This window comes from Acyrthosiphon pisum, chromosome A2 (genome assembly GCF_005508785.2).
Source record: "Acyrthosiphon pisum isolate AL4f chromosome A2, pea_aphid_22Mar2018_4r6ur, whole genome shotgun sequence".
NCBI lineage: Eukaryota > Metazoa > Arthropoda > Insecta > Hemiptera > Aphididae > Acyrthosiphon > Acyrthosiphon pisum.
In genome coordinates this window covers 7,069,149-7,083,295 of record NC_042495.1, presented here as the reverse complement: position 1 = coordinate 7,083,295, position 14,147 = coordinate 7,069,149, and the positions used below count along the sequence as shown (strand labels likewise).

The window sequence follows — 14,147 nt, the reverse complement described above, 5'->3', positions numbered from 1 at the left end:
GGCAGTATATTTTGGCTAATAAGAATCTATATTAAATATTTATACAATAAGTACCTAATAATTATCCCAATATCAATAATCGTAATTAAATATCTTAATTCAAACGATCTTAACTATATTATGTAGTAATAAGTAATAACTATAATATTACAATAATTAAATGAATATCTTAATGTCAACAATTGCAACTATGTATAGATAACTAACAGGCAGACGGCCGGACACAACGGGGATATAAGGTGTTCTAATGTTTAGAAACCTAATAAAAACAATTCTATAAACGAACTGGGAAAAAAAATAAAGAATACTATATCCAAGTACAATGATGGATAATAATATAAAATGTAAAATACAAAAATGTGTTTGTTGAAAAAAAACACCTCTTATATTATTATATTTATGTATAGTACAATTGTTTTTTAATAATAATTTTAAAAGTTGTACTTAATGATGAATTAGTATAATATTAATGTAATAATAATTATGTGCATTGGGTTTCTATTTTATCTTGTCGCCTTGGTTAAACTCAGTAGGTAGGTACGTAATAACTAATTTTATACTATTTTTTATTTTTTTTGTCTCGAGTCGGGAAATTATGGCCATTAGCTATTGTAGGGATTAAAGTTGGTAAGGTTAGAACTGTTCGTTGGCCACGCATGTATGTGTGGCAAAGTTTTTGTCACTACGAACACGGGTGGTCACCCATCTGTGAACTAATGGATTGGCAACGGCCGTTACTCACTCTCAGCTGATAACGGCGTGACTGATTGCAGCCACCACGCCGCCACGCCAAGCCATTAATATAATATTATGTTTTACCGTAGTGCTATTTTAGGTTATAGTTTTTGTTATATTTTTTTTCTTCAAGTGGTGTAGCCGGTGTAGGTACGGCTATACCCTCATTGTAGATAGTTATATTCAAAAATTTAAATGTATCTTTCGTCAGTTCAATATGATTTTCTAACATAATTTAGAATCGAACACGGGGTGGAATTTACTTTAAGTAAAAAAAAAAATAGTTAATAATACTTGTTATAGAATATCTTAGACAATTTTTTGTAGACAAATAATATAACTGTATACAATACAGCATAGTGTTTATTGTTAGTTACCATGGGTTACGGTTGGAACATGTGTTTTTATGTAGAGTATGGTTTCGTCGCCAAGAAGTAAGAATCCATCCGGAGCCTGGAGCGACGCCAGACAATACTTGACCACAGCACACACTAGTGACTTGGTGTGAGCCTATTACTTTATCGTCCCCAGTGGCGCCGAAGTTACGGCCCGACCTCTTTTTAAAAAAAATTCCATATTTTATTTACTTCATAACTTTAATACGAGCATGAGTATATTTAAACCATGACTATGAATAAATGTATATTAGGGTACCTCTATATTAAATAATTAAGATATTGAGGCCGGGAAGTTTTAAAATTGCCCGACCTCATTAATTTAAAAACTTCGGCGCCACTGATCGTCCCTGTGCTAATCCTGAAGATGTTTGGTAACCAATAAAAGTCGACGGAAAAATAATGTGATAACATGTTGAAATAAAAAGTGCTTGGGGTCTAATTAAATGAGAAAAATACCCATTGTAAATATTTATTTATTTGAACTTTTGAAAAAAAAAGTCCATGATCATGACAAACAAGTCATCATTATACAATATACTAGAGTTTTTATAACGTATAAAATGTAATTATTTTCGTATAAAAAGTGAAAACCAAACACGACGCGTATCTTTTTACCTTTATTACCTGCAAATATCACAGCACGTATATAGATTGTGCCTTAATCAAACAAACACGAATTCACAATTTATTTGCCCAAATAAGGACAGGGTTTTTACAATCAGCTCATAGATTTTAATGTAAAATGTATAATTTTTTTATCTAAATAACTTATTTTCAATGTAGATGCGTATTAAAATAATAAGTTGGTATGGTAATAACTAATAATTTAATAGTTCAAAGAATAAAATGAAAAATGTACATATTATAATCTTATTACGAAAAAACTACTTAATGATAAATTAATAATGAATTTACATTTTATAACAATATGACAGGCAAGTTGGTAAATTAGTGAAAATAATAGTTGTGGATGATTAGTATAGGTATACACATGGTATCACCATGTAGTTATTGATATATATTATTAAATAAATAATAATATGAACATATTAAGTTATGAATAATTATTATTAGGTTATAGTGTCTTTTTCTTTTGATAATTTTTAATTGTGTGTATTGTTATTTTCCTATTTCTTATTAGTTTTTTTTTTCCATTACTTATAATCAGTGGTACTATTGTACACCAGGTGGTACGTATAAGTGGTTACAATGAAAAAATGTAAATGTATTATTTGACTACAAAACTTTTGATTTGAATTTTACATCATTCAAACACAAATTAATACTTAAATATAACATTATATTTTATTTCCATTTATTTTTAATTTGCAGATCAATCGCAAATATACGCACATTAATATTTTGCTAGGTATATTATACATCTTAAAATCCGTTTCTATTCAAATTCGTATTTGATGTGTTAAGCGTAAACCATATTTCCAAATTGCTATATGTAATAATTGAGCATTTTTGAAGCATCAGGTGAGGAATTTATATAATCGATTATATAATTATTATTATAATAAATAATAATTATATTATATTACTATATAGTGTATACATTTAAATATATTTAATATAATTCGTCCGTTATAGTTTAAACTTTTTAGACACAAGTTGATATTTCTCTGTGAATAAATAGTGCTACTTAATCCAAATCGCACTCTAATATTTAATGGAAGTATCTGAAGAGGGTATATAATATATATAGTTCAAGCATGGTAAACGCACAGACCTCGTCTCTCTTTTTCGCAGCTAACGGCCACCAGTATCATTGGGAAATTAAGTGTAAATATTTTTTTACCTAATACACTTATTCAAATTTTGATTTTCGGAAATTTTAAACAAGCTTAATTATCATAATTTCAAATCTTTGAGATATTTTGCACTACATAATTAGTGTCCTATAACTTTTGTTTTTAAAACGAAAATCACATTTTTTTTTACTGTAAATTATTTAGTAATTAGGTACCTATCTACTTGCATATTTTTTTTAAAAATTTTATTGTACCTAATTCAAAATGCAAACAAGTAGTTTCACGATTATTAAAATTGTTATACTAAGGATAATAATCCTTACAAATGATATGACGATAAGACAAAATAGATGTAATATTGAATCTAGTATTTACTATTTACCATAGGTGCTTGAACCATTTTTACGAATTATTAAATTTAATAGATTAGCATTAATAATTACTACAATTTCCCAAACTATAGCCTCCATTCTTCTGAACTAATTATCATGGACCTATTATCATTAGACCTTAGTATATACAAAGTTAAATAACTCAAAACCTACTCGATTAAATTTCGTTTTTGGTACGTAAAATTGTTCAGAAATATGATCAGCTAAACAATAATATTTTATAGTTTATAAGATCTCAATAGCTTAAAAATTTGAGTAATTATTTTGAAAAATTCCAAAAATCAGATTTAACTGCTTTATTGGAGAAAAAATAAAGGTGAGCGAGCTAGGTGTATCACTTTGTATACCTAGTCTAATATTTTCGTATACACGCAAGTTGAACACTATATTATATAACAACTACATCTTATACAATATGTATAAGGCTCCGGTAACCGGTATCAATTTACTTACCTCCGACCGATCTGAATAATATTTATAATATATTATTACATGCTGCGCGTACGACGACCGAGCATCCGGTATGGGGTGGGTAGGTTAGTCGAAAACTTACTTAAAAGCGTATATACATCACATATTATAATATAATATTAGGTACCTATATACAAAAGAAAACCCACACACACGCGTTTTAATATACTCGCGCGATAATATGTTCTCGGGATGGTTTTTACGCTGTTTCCGGCGTGTGGTATTTCGAGGGCGCATAATATTGTGCATATAAAACGAAAGTTTTCTACGGTGTCCCTAATAATATGTATATAAATCGCAAACTAGCAGCGGCCGAGCGGGCGAGAGTCATAATATAATATGCGCATAGAGACGATGGCGCAATATACAATATACTTTAATAATATATTATGACGTATACGATGCTCATCAAGTGTTTGGAAAGAATAAGTTCATAATATGCGTTCGCGTTCATGTAGTATTTGAAAGTTACTCTCGTCGTTGTGAACTTGAGAACGGAATTCAAAGTCTTAGCGTATTTCAACCGTTTTCGCGTTTAATATACATATATTATTACAAATAAAACATTATTTTACAACGTTGTCGTAATTCCTAGGCTTTTTCGCAGGTACTTATACCTAATCTTCTATAACTTAACCTCGCAGTCCCGCTGTTGTCGGGAAACTCGCAAGACCGTATCGGTGTGACGGCGGTTGCACACGAACAAGCGACAACTGTAACTGCACGCGGCCCAAGTGATTTTTGTACGTTAGCATTGTGTTTTTAATCCAATAAAAGTGCCTCCGACCGAAACCAGCCTTTTTCACAAACTGTTGAACGCAAATAATAATTGTACCAAATTTAACGTTCTGTTAAAAACCATCATATTGGAATAGTGCCCAAATAGTGGCAAACGTGTGTACATGCAGGGTACACTACATAAATCCGTTACTATACGTCCTATATTACTTAGTACCCTATACATAAATTAGAATTATGTCTGCAGATGATTGATGATCCAATAGTCTAGTTTCGTGTCCCGCAAACAGAATTTAAAAATATGCATAAGTTACTGAGTAATATGGGTAATTTAATTATACAGTTTCCCTTTTTTCACGGACTCACGGAAATTATATATATATATTATAATACACCTACCTATGTAATATTAGGCGGTACTCTTCGACAGTTATTCTCATTTGGTCAGATAATTAAAAAAGAGGCGAGGCCTGTTAGTAATATTTGAATCTTAGTATTTCTTCATAATAATAATATCTTCTTTTATATGATAATATGTACTTATTGTACCTACTATTTGAAATAAAACACAATAATAAGAGGAACGGAGTGGCCGAGTGGACAACGGCGTCAGTTTCGACGCGCACCGTCGCCGATTCGAATCTCGACCACAGGTGGCTCCTCTCCCTGGTCTAGAGAGTGAGGCCGCCATCCCCCAACCGGGCATGGAAAAAACTCACGGGTGCCCAATTTGAAATTCCGCCAAACCTAAAAACACAGGTTCCTTAACCGTTCCGACCGTTCCTCCTCCCTACAAACAACAATAAACAGCTGATGACCATAGTAACCGGGCTTAAGCTCAATAAACATAATAAACTTTACTTTTTAAGATCTAAGAAATGCATTTTTTTTCAAGTTTTAATTGCAAGTTTGGTTTTTGATGACGGTTGAAGCGTTGGAAAGCGACCATTTGTCCTTTCAGCGTCAGTGCAACGAGGTAAAGCGGAAGTCACAAAAAGTGCTGGACTCGCATATCATGCCTATCCCTTGCACAACCAGACACTCAAATCTATATACCACGGTACTTACAAGACATAAACTTTTGGTTACATTTTATGTTCATATGATAACATCCTCGCATGACGCGTAAACAACGTAACAATTTTAACTTTTAGTTCATATTATTAACACATCCTATAAGTACAAGCTTTTAGTGTGAAATTTTTTTTTTTAAGTATTCGCTTTAAAAGTTACATTGATATCACATTTATTTCGAGTATTCTTATAAAGCCTAAGCGTATACCTAAATTCAGAATTTTTTTGTCGTATTACTTATAGTTTTAAGATAAAGAAAAGTTGAAATCGCCGAAAGTTAAACCATCGTTTTACTCTCGCACCTGTCGGCAAAAATCTTCGGTAGTAATAAAGTGGGTCATAATATTGCGTCGGAAATGGATTGTGGTGGTTATTTTTCAATACATTTTTCACAATTCGTCTTTAGGGCATTTACGGCCGGGCCCTAAATGTTATTATGCATAACGCGCGGGTATAGTCCCCGACTATAATTCGGGTTAGAATGCGCGCGCGCGCGTTCTGGTCGAGCGAGGGATATTATAATTAACGGCTTCCGGGCGGCGCGGCGGCTGGTGAATACGAGATGAGACTTTCGAATTAAAACAAAAGGGCATCGCGCTTAATATTGTTATTACGTGTACATATATATATATGATAATAATAATAATAACAATACTACGCGTATAATACACCGTCGGCGGGCTCGCGCGCGTACGTGTACGCGCCGCGCCGCCAATTGGTCTCGCGGGGAAAGTCGCGGGAGTTATGAATTCCTTCGCCCGCGCCCGCCTCGCCGCAAGTAAGATAATGAATTCCGCTCGTCATAACTCCCCGCGTCCGTGTATAGTTCTAACATTATATTCCCCGGCGGCTCGGAGCTGTAGGTTACTTACAACCCGCGGCGGCGGAAGAATCTTCTCGCGTAGAATATTATACAATATGTGCGGCGCGGCGCGCGTGTGGCGGCCCACCGTAATGAATAATACATGACTGTGGAATCTACACGCGGGTCCGTGTACGTACAACCCGTCTCCGCCTGCTCACGGGTCCCGTCTTATTACGGCGGCCAAAAGTTCATTTGCGCGCCGCTCGGCGGTTTTCGATATGCGAGAACTATATTATTATTATTATTATTATTATATATACATGCGCTGCGCAGCGTCCGCCTCCGTCTGCCCCTCCCCGTCACCGTTTTTCGCTCGTCGTCGTCACAACATTATAACATTTTGCCGAGAGATTTCCAACCAACCGTCTACCATGGGCTGACGAGAAACGAAACTCGAAACCGCGTGCGCCGCCGTCAGAAATATTATATATCACGACAATAATAATATACAATATAGGGATACTTGTCTATTGTTATAGTCATATTATTATGTAGTTGTGTGTACCGAGAAGATCATAAAATATATTAATAGAATATCGTTTAATATTGCACATCGTATATTATAACATTATAATATACATATATTATTATATTACGTGAATCACAAGGTTTATATACATCGTATTATAATATATGACTATATTATATATTATAGGTAGTAGGTTTAATAATAATAATAATAATAATATTATGATCTATTGATCTAGGAATAGTCTTAGTCGTATACAATAATTATTACATTATAATATTACGAGTTATTTTAGTTATTTTAAATCTAAATAGTTTCGCCTGATATCATAATAATATATTAAAACACATCGTAATAAAAATAATAGTTTAGGAAGGCATACATGTATAGGCTAGGCAGATCCACGGACGGCCGTCGTGTCATGTCGTTTCTACCCACTCAATAAGGTCTCCAGACGGCCCCGTGGTCGGTCGCGGCCACGGCCTGTTGGGTGGGCCTCTGGGAGGCGCCGCTGACCTGCAAATGATCGTCGTCGACGCCGACGCCACCGCCACCGCCTTCGTCGTCACCGGGTTGGTGGTAGTGATGGTGGTGGTGATGGTGTCTGGTCATGTTGCCGGCCGCGGACGCGTGGTACAGCTGAGAGTAGAGTTGCAACGACGCCGGTAACTGCATGCCCGTCGTCGGATGACCGCCACCGTGGTAACCTCCACCGCCACCGCCCAGCTGATCGTAACCGTGCGCGTGGCCGATGGCCATCATGTCGTCGGTGGACCCACCAGCCCCGGTAGGCGAGTCGGGCGTCGATGAGTCGGTCGACCTGGGACCCGACGAAATTGTCGGGTGCAGATCCGGCGCCGGCGGAGGCATCGACTGGTCGTTAACAGACGACTGCTGCTGGTGGTAACCCCTGACCGTCGGGAACCCGGTCCGGTCGTGTTGCTGGTGACAGTTGGAAGTCGCCGATGACAGCAGTAGCTGATGCTCTAGGTCACCCGGTCCGTTGACGGTCGGCACGGTCGTGTCCGCAAACGGTGGCATCACTTTGTACAGGAAACAAAAACAATAATACGCGACGCGCTCTTAGTTTGATTATTATTATTACTATATTAATATTATTTAAAAACTAAGCGATAAGTCATCAAGTTGTACAGTTATCATAATCTGTGACCCAGGTGGCAATTAAAACAAAATTTATAAAACTATATATTTTTTATTAAACTAATTAATTCAATATTTCGCCCCATATTAATTTTAAACTTATTAAGAGATGTATTTTTTTTTTTTTGATACCTATCTATATTATCTATAGTAACTTAATAATCTTGAAGTTGACTTAACTAACTCAAATTAATATTTCATTCAGTCCACCATTACCACCATATTGATCTTTAGTAGATTCAATATTGTATACGAATAGGGGTTACAAAACATTAACCAGGTACCAACTTATTATTGTACATGACGCAAGTAAACCAAAACGAAATCACCACACGTTTGTCTGAAACGTTGATAGCTATAAAAATGTTTTGGAAGAAATTAAATCTTTAAAGGACGTTAGATAATTCCGGGGATTTAAACAACGTTTTCACATTACCGCCTTACCCATAACCCTCGTCCCCTACTTCAGCATGCACTCACGATATGTGGTGAATTTCGATGTGAATTCACTTTTGAGTTATAAATTAATATTAGGACCGATAAAAAATTGCACAATCCAAATTAGGAGAACCGGGCCAGTAACGTACGTACGTGCAGGTATTTGGAACCGGTTCATATATGTTAGAATGATATTAGAAACTTACCGGCGGCCGTAGTCTGAGCGTTGACCGTGCACGTCGTGAACAAGTCGTGTTGGTGTCCGGCCGACAGGGAGGTGTGAAGCTCGGATGCGGCGACGGAGCCGGTGAATCCGGTGGCGAGCGCGGGCGGCGTGAAGTTCGTGCATCCGCCCCCGCCCGGCCACGTCGAGTACGCGGTTGAATGAGAGTATCCCCACGAGTGATGGGGTGCGAACTGACCCATGTCTGTCAACAACCGCAATATCGATATTAAATTTATTGTATTGTGGTCATAATATTAATATTGATTAAAGTATTAAATATAAATACTATAATATACGCACGCTTCATATTTTCATAATTAATAATTATCATTACCTACTGTATAGTATTATATTATATGTACATACTGATACTAAGTAGTAAGTATACTTAGGTATATGGATCGTTATTGTTCAACTATCGATCATTATTGCAATAAGTGTTGTACCACGCCTCTGCCACACACGCACACAAATCCTCACCCTCCCCCTCACCACACCACGACCACACAATCGCCGTCCCCATTCTCCGCCGCAATCGTATGCAGTTGAGTCGCGCGGTCGAGATGATGAATTGACTGAGAAACGAGATTATTTCTGCAGTACAATAATATAATATCAATGTGTATGGTTGTCCGAGACGGTGCTAAAATCGTTTAGGTCGTAACACCGTGATACACCGAGCTACAGGATGTCCAAATCCGTTCGTGATCATTAACCGCGACTCGAGACCGAATGGATTGTGTTCGTGAATTGATGATATCGAGTACGTATTATAAACGAAAGATATAATAATGATATACATTATAGAATATACCCGACCGCACGTTGGCCGCCACCCGGACGAAATAATGATAAATATACTACAACATACGCCCTGTGGTGGCGAATCGCCTCGGTATAGCTATGAGCAAATTCCACGATATAATAATAATTATTATGGCTATCATCATTTACCGTCCGTTCCGCGTTAGTTAAACGACCGAAATGTAGTAAGTAATATGTTTTTCTCTTTTCATGACACTGTTACAATATTATAAATGTATTACACGCAATGTTATATCGTTTGTCCATCGGTATGTCATTGTTGTTATTTATGCGGTGTAGGAATAAATTGCAACTATGACACCCTTTTACCGATGTACCATAATATACAATACTAGCTGAATAACCCATCTTCGACCGTGGGCGGTTTTTTTTTTTTGCAAAAAATCCTATAAGGTTTATAAAGGTGTATCTCGGTTTGAGTGTACCTCAGCCCACGGATATAAATAATCGGTATCAGCATACCTACCTTTGTGAAACAATTTGACCTAGAAGAGCCGATTAAATTTGGTATATTTAAACTATTTTCAAAAACTTTTCTGATGTCTCTAAACACCATGTCTGACACCATTTCTACTTTTACTATTATAATCTGCAGCCAACTGTAAACAATTTATAAATAAAAAAAAATTCTTCCGCGAATCTCAAAATCTGCTTGTTTGAGGACCTCTTTAAAATGCGAGTTTTCGGAATATCATTTCTTAGTGGGTCATAAAACTAAACTACTGACCAACTTTCATACTCATAGCTTCGGTGGTTCCAGCTAGGCGATGATGAATCAGTCAGTCAGTCAGGACCATAGATAATAAATTAGATTAAATAAATAATACATAGATAAATTATCTATGTTCAGGACGAGTTATTTTATGTATATAGAGAATCTATATTATAAATAAAGCCAATAGACCTCATATTTCGGATTTCCTAAGTTTTATTCTTTACTCCTCGTGAGTCACAACTAGTATTGATACAACATGGTATCTAGTTAGATATACATGGTTTATCAAACGCATTTCGACATCGCGCGTGGTAATGAACTAGTGGTACGATTTACGACAAACATATGCGTTTGAATATAATACAAAAAAAAACACGTTCCAAATAACCGAGTTATATAGAGGGAGGGACTTCGAACACATGACTTCGGAGAAAACATATTTTTTCGTCTTGAAGGTATTACGTTTTTATCGTTTTCACATAACCAATATTACACAACTGTATTGATTAATACAAACGCAACTGAAAAAATATGTTGGTGAAATTAATTTTTTTTATCTAAATCTTTATTACTGCAACTCGCTGCAGTACATGACGTATAATGAAAATCATAAAAACAAAATAGGGAAATTAAATGTAATTATAACGCATTGTTGAAAACAATAGCAATAATATGTTACGCGTCTTGATATTAAAATTATTAGTTTCCTATCTTTAAACCTCATAAAAACTGTGTTATAACTTATAGCGCTGCAATACATTTTATGATATACGCGTTTTATTATTAGTACGCTTTCATTAGGTACACCGGGGGGTTTATGTCATCGAAACAGATATTATTTAAACCTAATGCGATGATACTTAAACAAGATCGGGAAGATACATCCACGCGTAATATGATATTACTTTATTTTGTAGTCGTTTGTTATCGTTTCAAAGGAACATTATATACCCATGGGAATCGACCCTCATGCACAGATACACACCAGTACACCACCCCTGTTGTACCTGCAGTTGTTAGTTAGATAGTTTTAAATAAACTCCCCCAAAAATAAAAAAAAACACGGATTACCGTTATTATGGCATAATTTGTGTCATACTGATTATACGAGTAGTATTACGTGTATACGAACTCACTTTGACAATTTGCCATGGCTGGCATGCGGAAAGCAAGTGGATCGGCAGTCCTGTGCAGTGGATCTAATGGATTAGCGAAGTGCGTCGATAAGAACGGTCTTTGGCCAAAAGCAAAGGCGTGAAACTGTTGCTGTTGCCCTAAAAGTAAAAAAAAAAAATATTTTAAATTAAAATTATTTTTATTACATCATACAAGATATTGGAATTTTATGGTTATTGCTTTACATAACAGACATCGGATTCTTAAGAGCGTAATTTAATAATATTTTAAGTTATTACTTATTATTATATAATATCATGATTTCGAGCATATGATTTGGCTTGACTTCAGTTTATTCATGCGTTAAAAACACCATCAAAGGCAACCAGTAATAATTTATAATTATAGTTTTACTTTTCTTTATATTATTATTAATTAAATTATCAAACAGCTTAAAGTCATCGTTTACGCGCGCAAACAAAAGATATGGATAATAATATGCTTATAATTGGCGAGTACAGCATCTATTGTAGCTATTGTTAATATTATTTTCTTTTATATATAAGTGTAGCAGATTTATAAAGATGTACTCTATCAATGTCTCGTATAAACATATATTTGTACTAAAGTTTATGTTTTTTGTAAATTAAATTACACCGTGCTTTGTGTATATAGAGTTATTATACTTCGTTATAAAAAACACATTAAAATATAAGCGTATTATGTCCAAATTTCCTAAAAATCATGTTTGAAATTAAAATTAAAATCGTAATCATCTTATGTTATCATCCAAATATTATAGTATGTTATTATCATATGGCATGAGTTATTTATTCTTTTAAAATATTCCGCTGTGCGTTGTACACGTAATAAACATTTTTGCCGTTAAGAAAATATTGAAAATATACAATGGCCAAAGAAGACGCGTCACAAAGATAAAATAAATATACGTGACCGGCAGTCACCTAGAAGGGATTTTATCAGAGAACGAGTCAGTGACCGCATGGTTTAGGATTACGCCACAACATTTATATAATCTGGTCCTAATATAGGTAGGAATCTATATTCATTTTCTCCTTAATGGACTTACTCACTTACCTACTTAACATTTTAAACCACAAAATATTATATTACTAATTGAATATTAAATATTAGGTTATCATGTATACTAAACAGTAAACATTTTATAGGTTTATGTTTTTGGGCGTATTATCTGATTATTTTTTGGAGAAAACAATTTGCTTCAATTAATCTTTAAAATTAAGGGTGCTTTCTGGTATCAAATTTGATCTAGTTGGTACTTTCGGTGGTCAAAAGTAAGCAAAATAAATCTTATTATGTTTGTACAGGAAAATAATAAAAACACACATTACGATATTATCAAAAACACGAAGACAAAATTAAAATTTGAAAATAATAATAATACTTTTAAAATTATATCTGATGTCTATTTAATACAAATAATGGTTACTGATTATATTTTTTTCATCACAGTATCTTAAAATATGATAATTTTTGCGTAAACATTAACTTTTTGTTAATTACTACAATTTATTTGAAATATAATTCCTTTTGTCCTATATTAATAAAAAAAATGCATCCATTACCTCAAATGTCTTGGAAGTATAATATACATCCAAGATATTTAACAGTGGTTACAATCCAAAATGAATTAGGTATTGGAATTGCGTTACACATCAAATTATAATGTAAACATAGCGGGAAATCGATGGGTGTCTCAAAATAAAGGAAAGAATGGTTATTTTTGTATAAATCATTTATAACAAAAATAGCAGTGAGACCAAAACTAATTATTTCCAATGAATTAATCTTTGTGAATTAAAGGATTTAAACATTAACCAAAACGTGCTAATTTCCGTGTTAAACCATGGTTTTATTGATAACTATTGCCAATGTTTTTTCCAAGAGGTACTATTTCCATGATAGCAAAACGCACTATTTAATGTACTGCCAACAAGTTTTAATTAAGCCAAAACGTACTATTTCCAAATTGTGTATTTGAAAATGCTTATTATTTTATTTAAGTAAACATTATTTATTGAATTATATTTTAGAGTGATAGGAAAATTACCTATATACAATTAAAAATAGATAATTTAATAATTATTAATAACAAACAATTTTTCTAACTTAAATATTAATGATAGAACATTTTAAGTAAACATGGATTACACTAGGATACAGTAGCTAGTAATTCTAGTATCTTAAAATATTTTACTGAATTTATTTATTATTGATTATTTAATTGTAGACATTCAAAACACAAAATCGCTCATACTGCAAAAAATGAAAAACACCAATAGTTATAATTAGGGCTGAGGACTTCTAGTTTTTTCATATTTTTTTAGAAAGATCGTATAAAAATTCTAGTGAATAACAAATGTGTTTCATAACACCACGATATCAAATTAAAAATTTTATTTTGCATATTTTTGCATATTTTTACATTATTGCATATAAATGCATATTTGAGTATATTAGAAAATTTAAGAACATATTTGGCAATTTTCGAAATAAGTTCTTAAATTAGCTTAGACAAAAAAGAACAAAGTGATAAATTTTCCATTTCAAAATAATATTTTTACTATCGGTTAGGTAATTTACTATCTGGCCGATAAAATATACCGATAAAATCTATAAAACCGAAACGCGTATAGGTATAGTGAACTTCAGTTGTCCGTAATATTTCGTCGCGTACTCGTATTATTGTGCAACTGCGTGAAATACCTATTTTCGTAGTGTAATA

At 33.8% G+C, this 14,147-nt stretch overlaps 1 protein-coding gene across 1 annotated transcript in view; it reads right to left on the bottom strand.

Annotated features, from left to right (window-relative positions):
- Positions 1-6,982: 6,982 nt before the first annotated feature.
- The window catches only part of LOC100166688 (runt-related transcription factor 1-like), a 24,755-nt gene continuing 17,590 nt past the window's right edge, over positions 6,983-14,147 (bottom strand). Inside the window, exons 4-6 of the mRNA XM_001950184.5 lie at positions 11,401-11,538; positions 8,705-8,926; positions 6,983-7,942 (exon numbers count right to left, since the gene is read on the bottom strand). Of these exons, the coding sequence (XP_001950219.2) occupies positions 7,338-7,942; positions 8,705-8,926; positions 11,401-11,538 (965 nt within the window). The 3' untranslated portion in view covers positions 6,983-7,337. The remainder of the gene's footprint in view (positions 7,943-8,704; positions 8,927-11,400; positions 11,539-14,147) is intronic.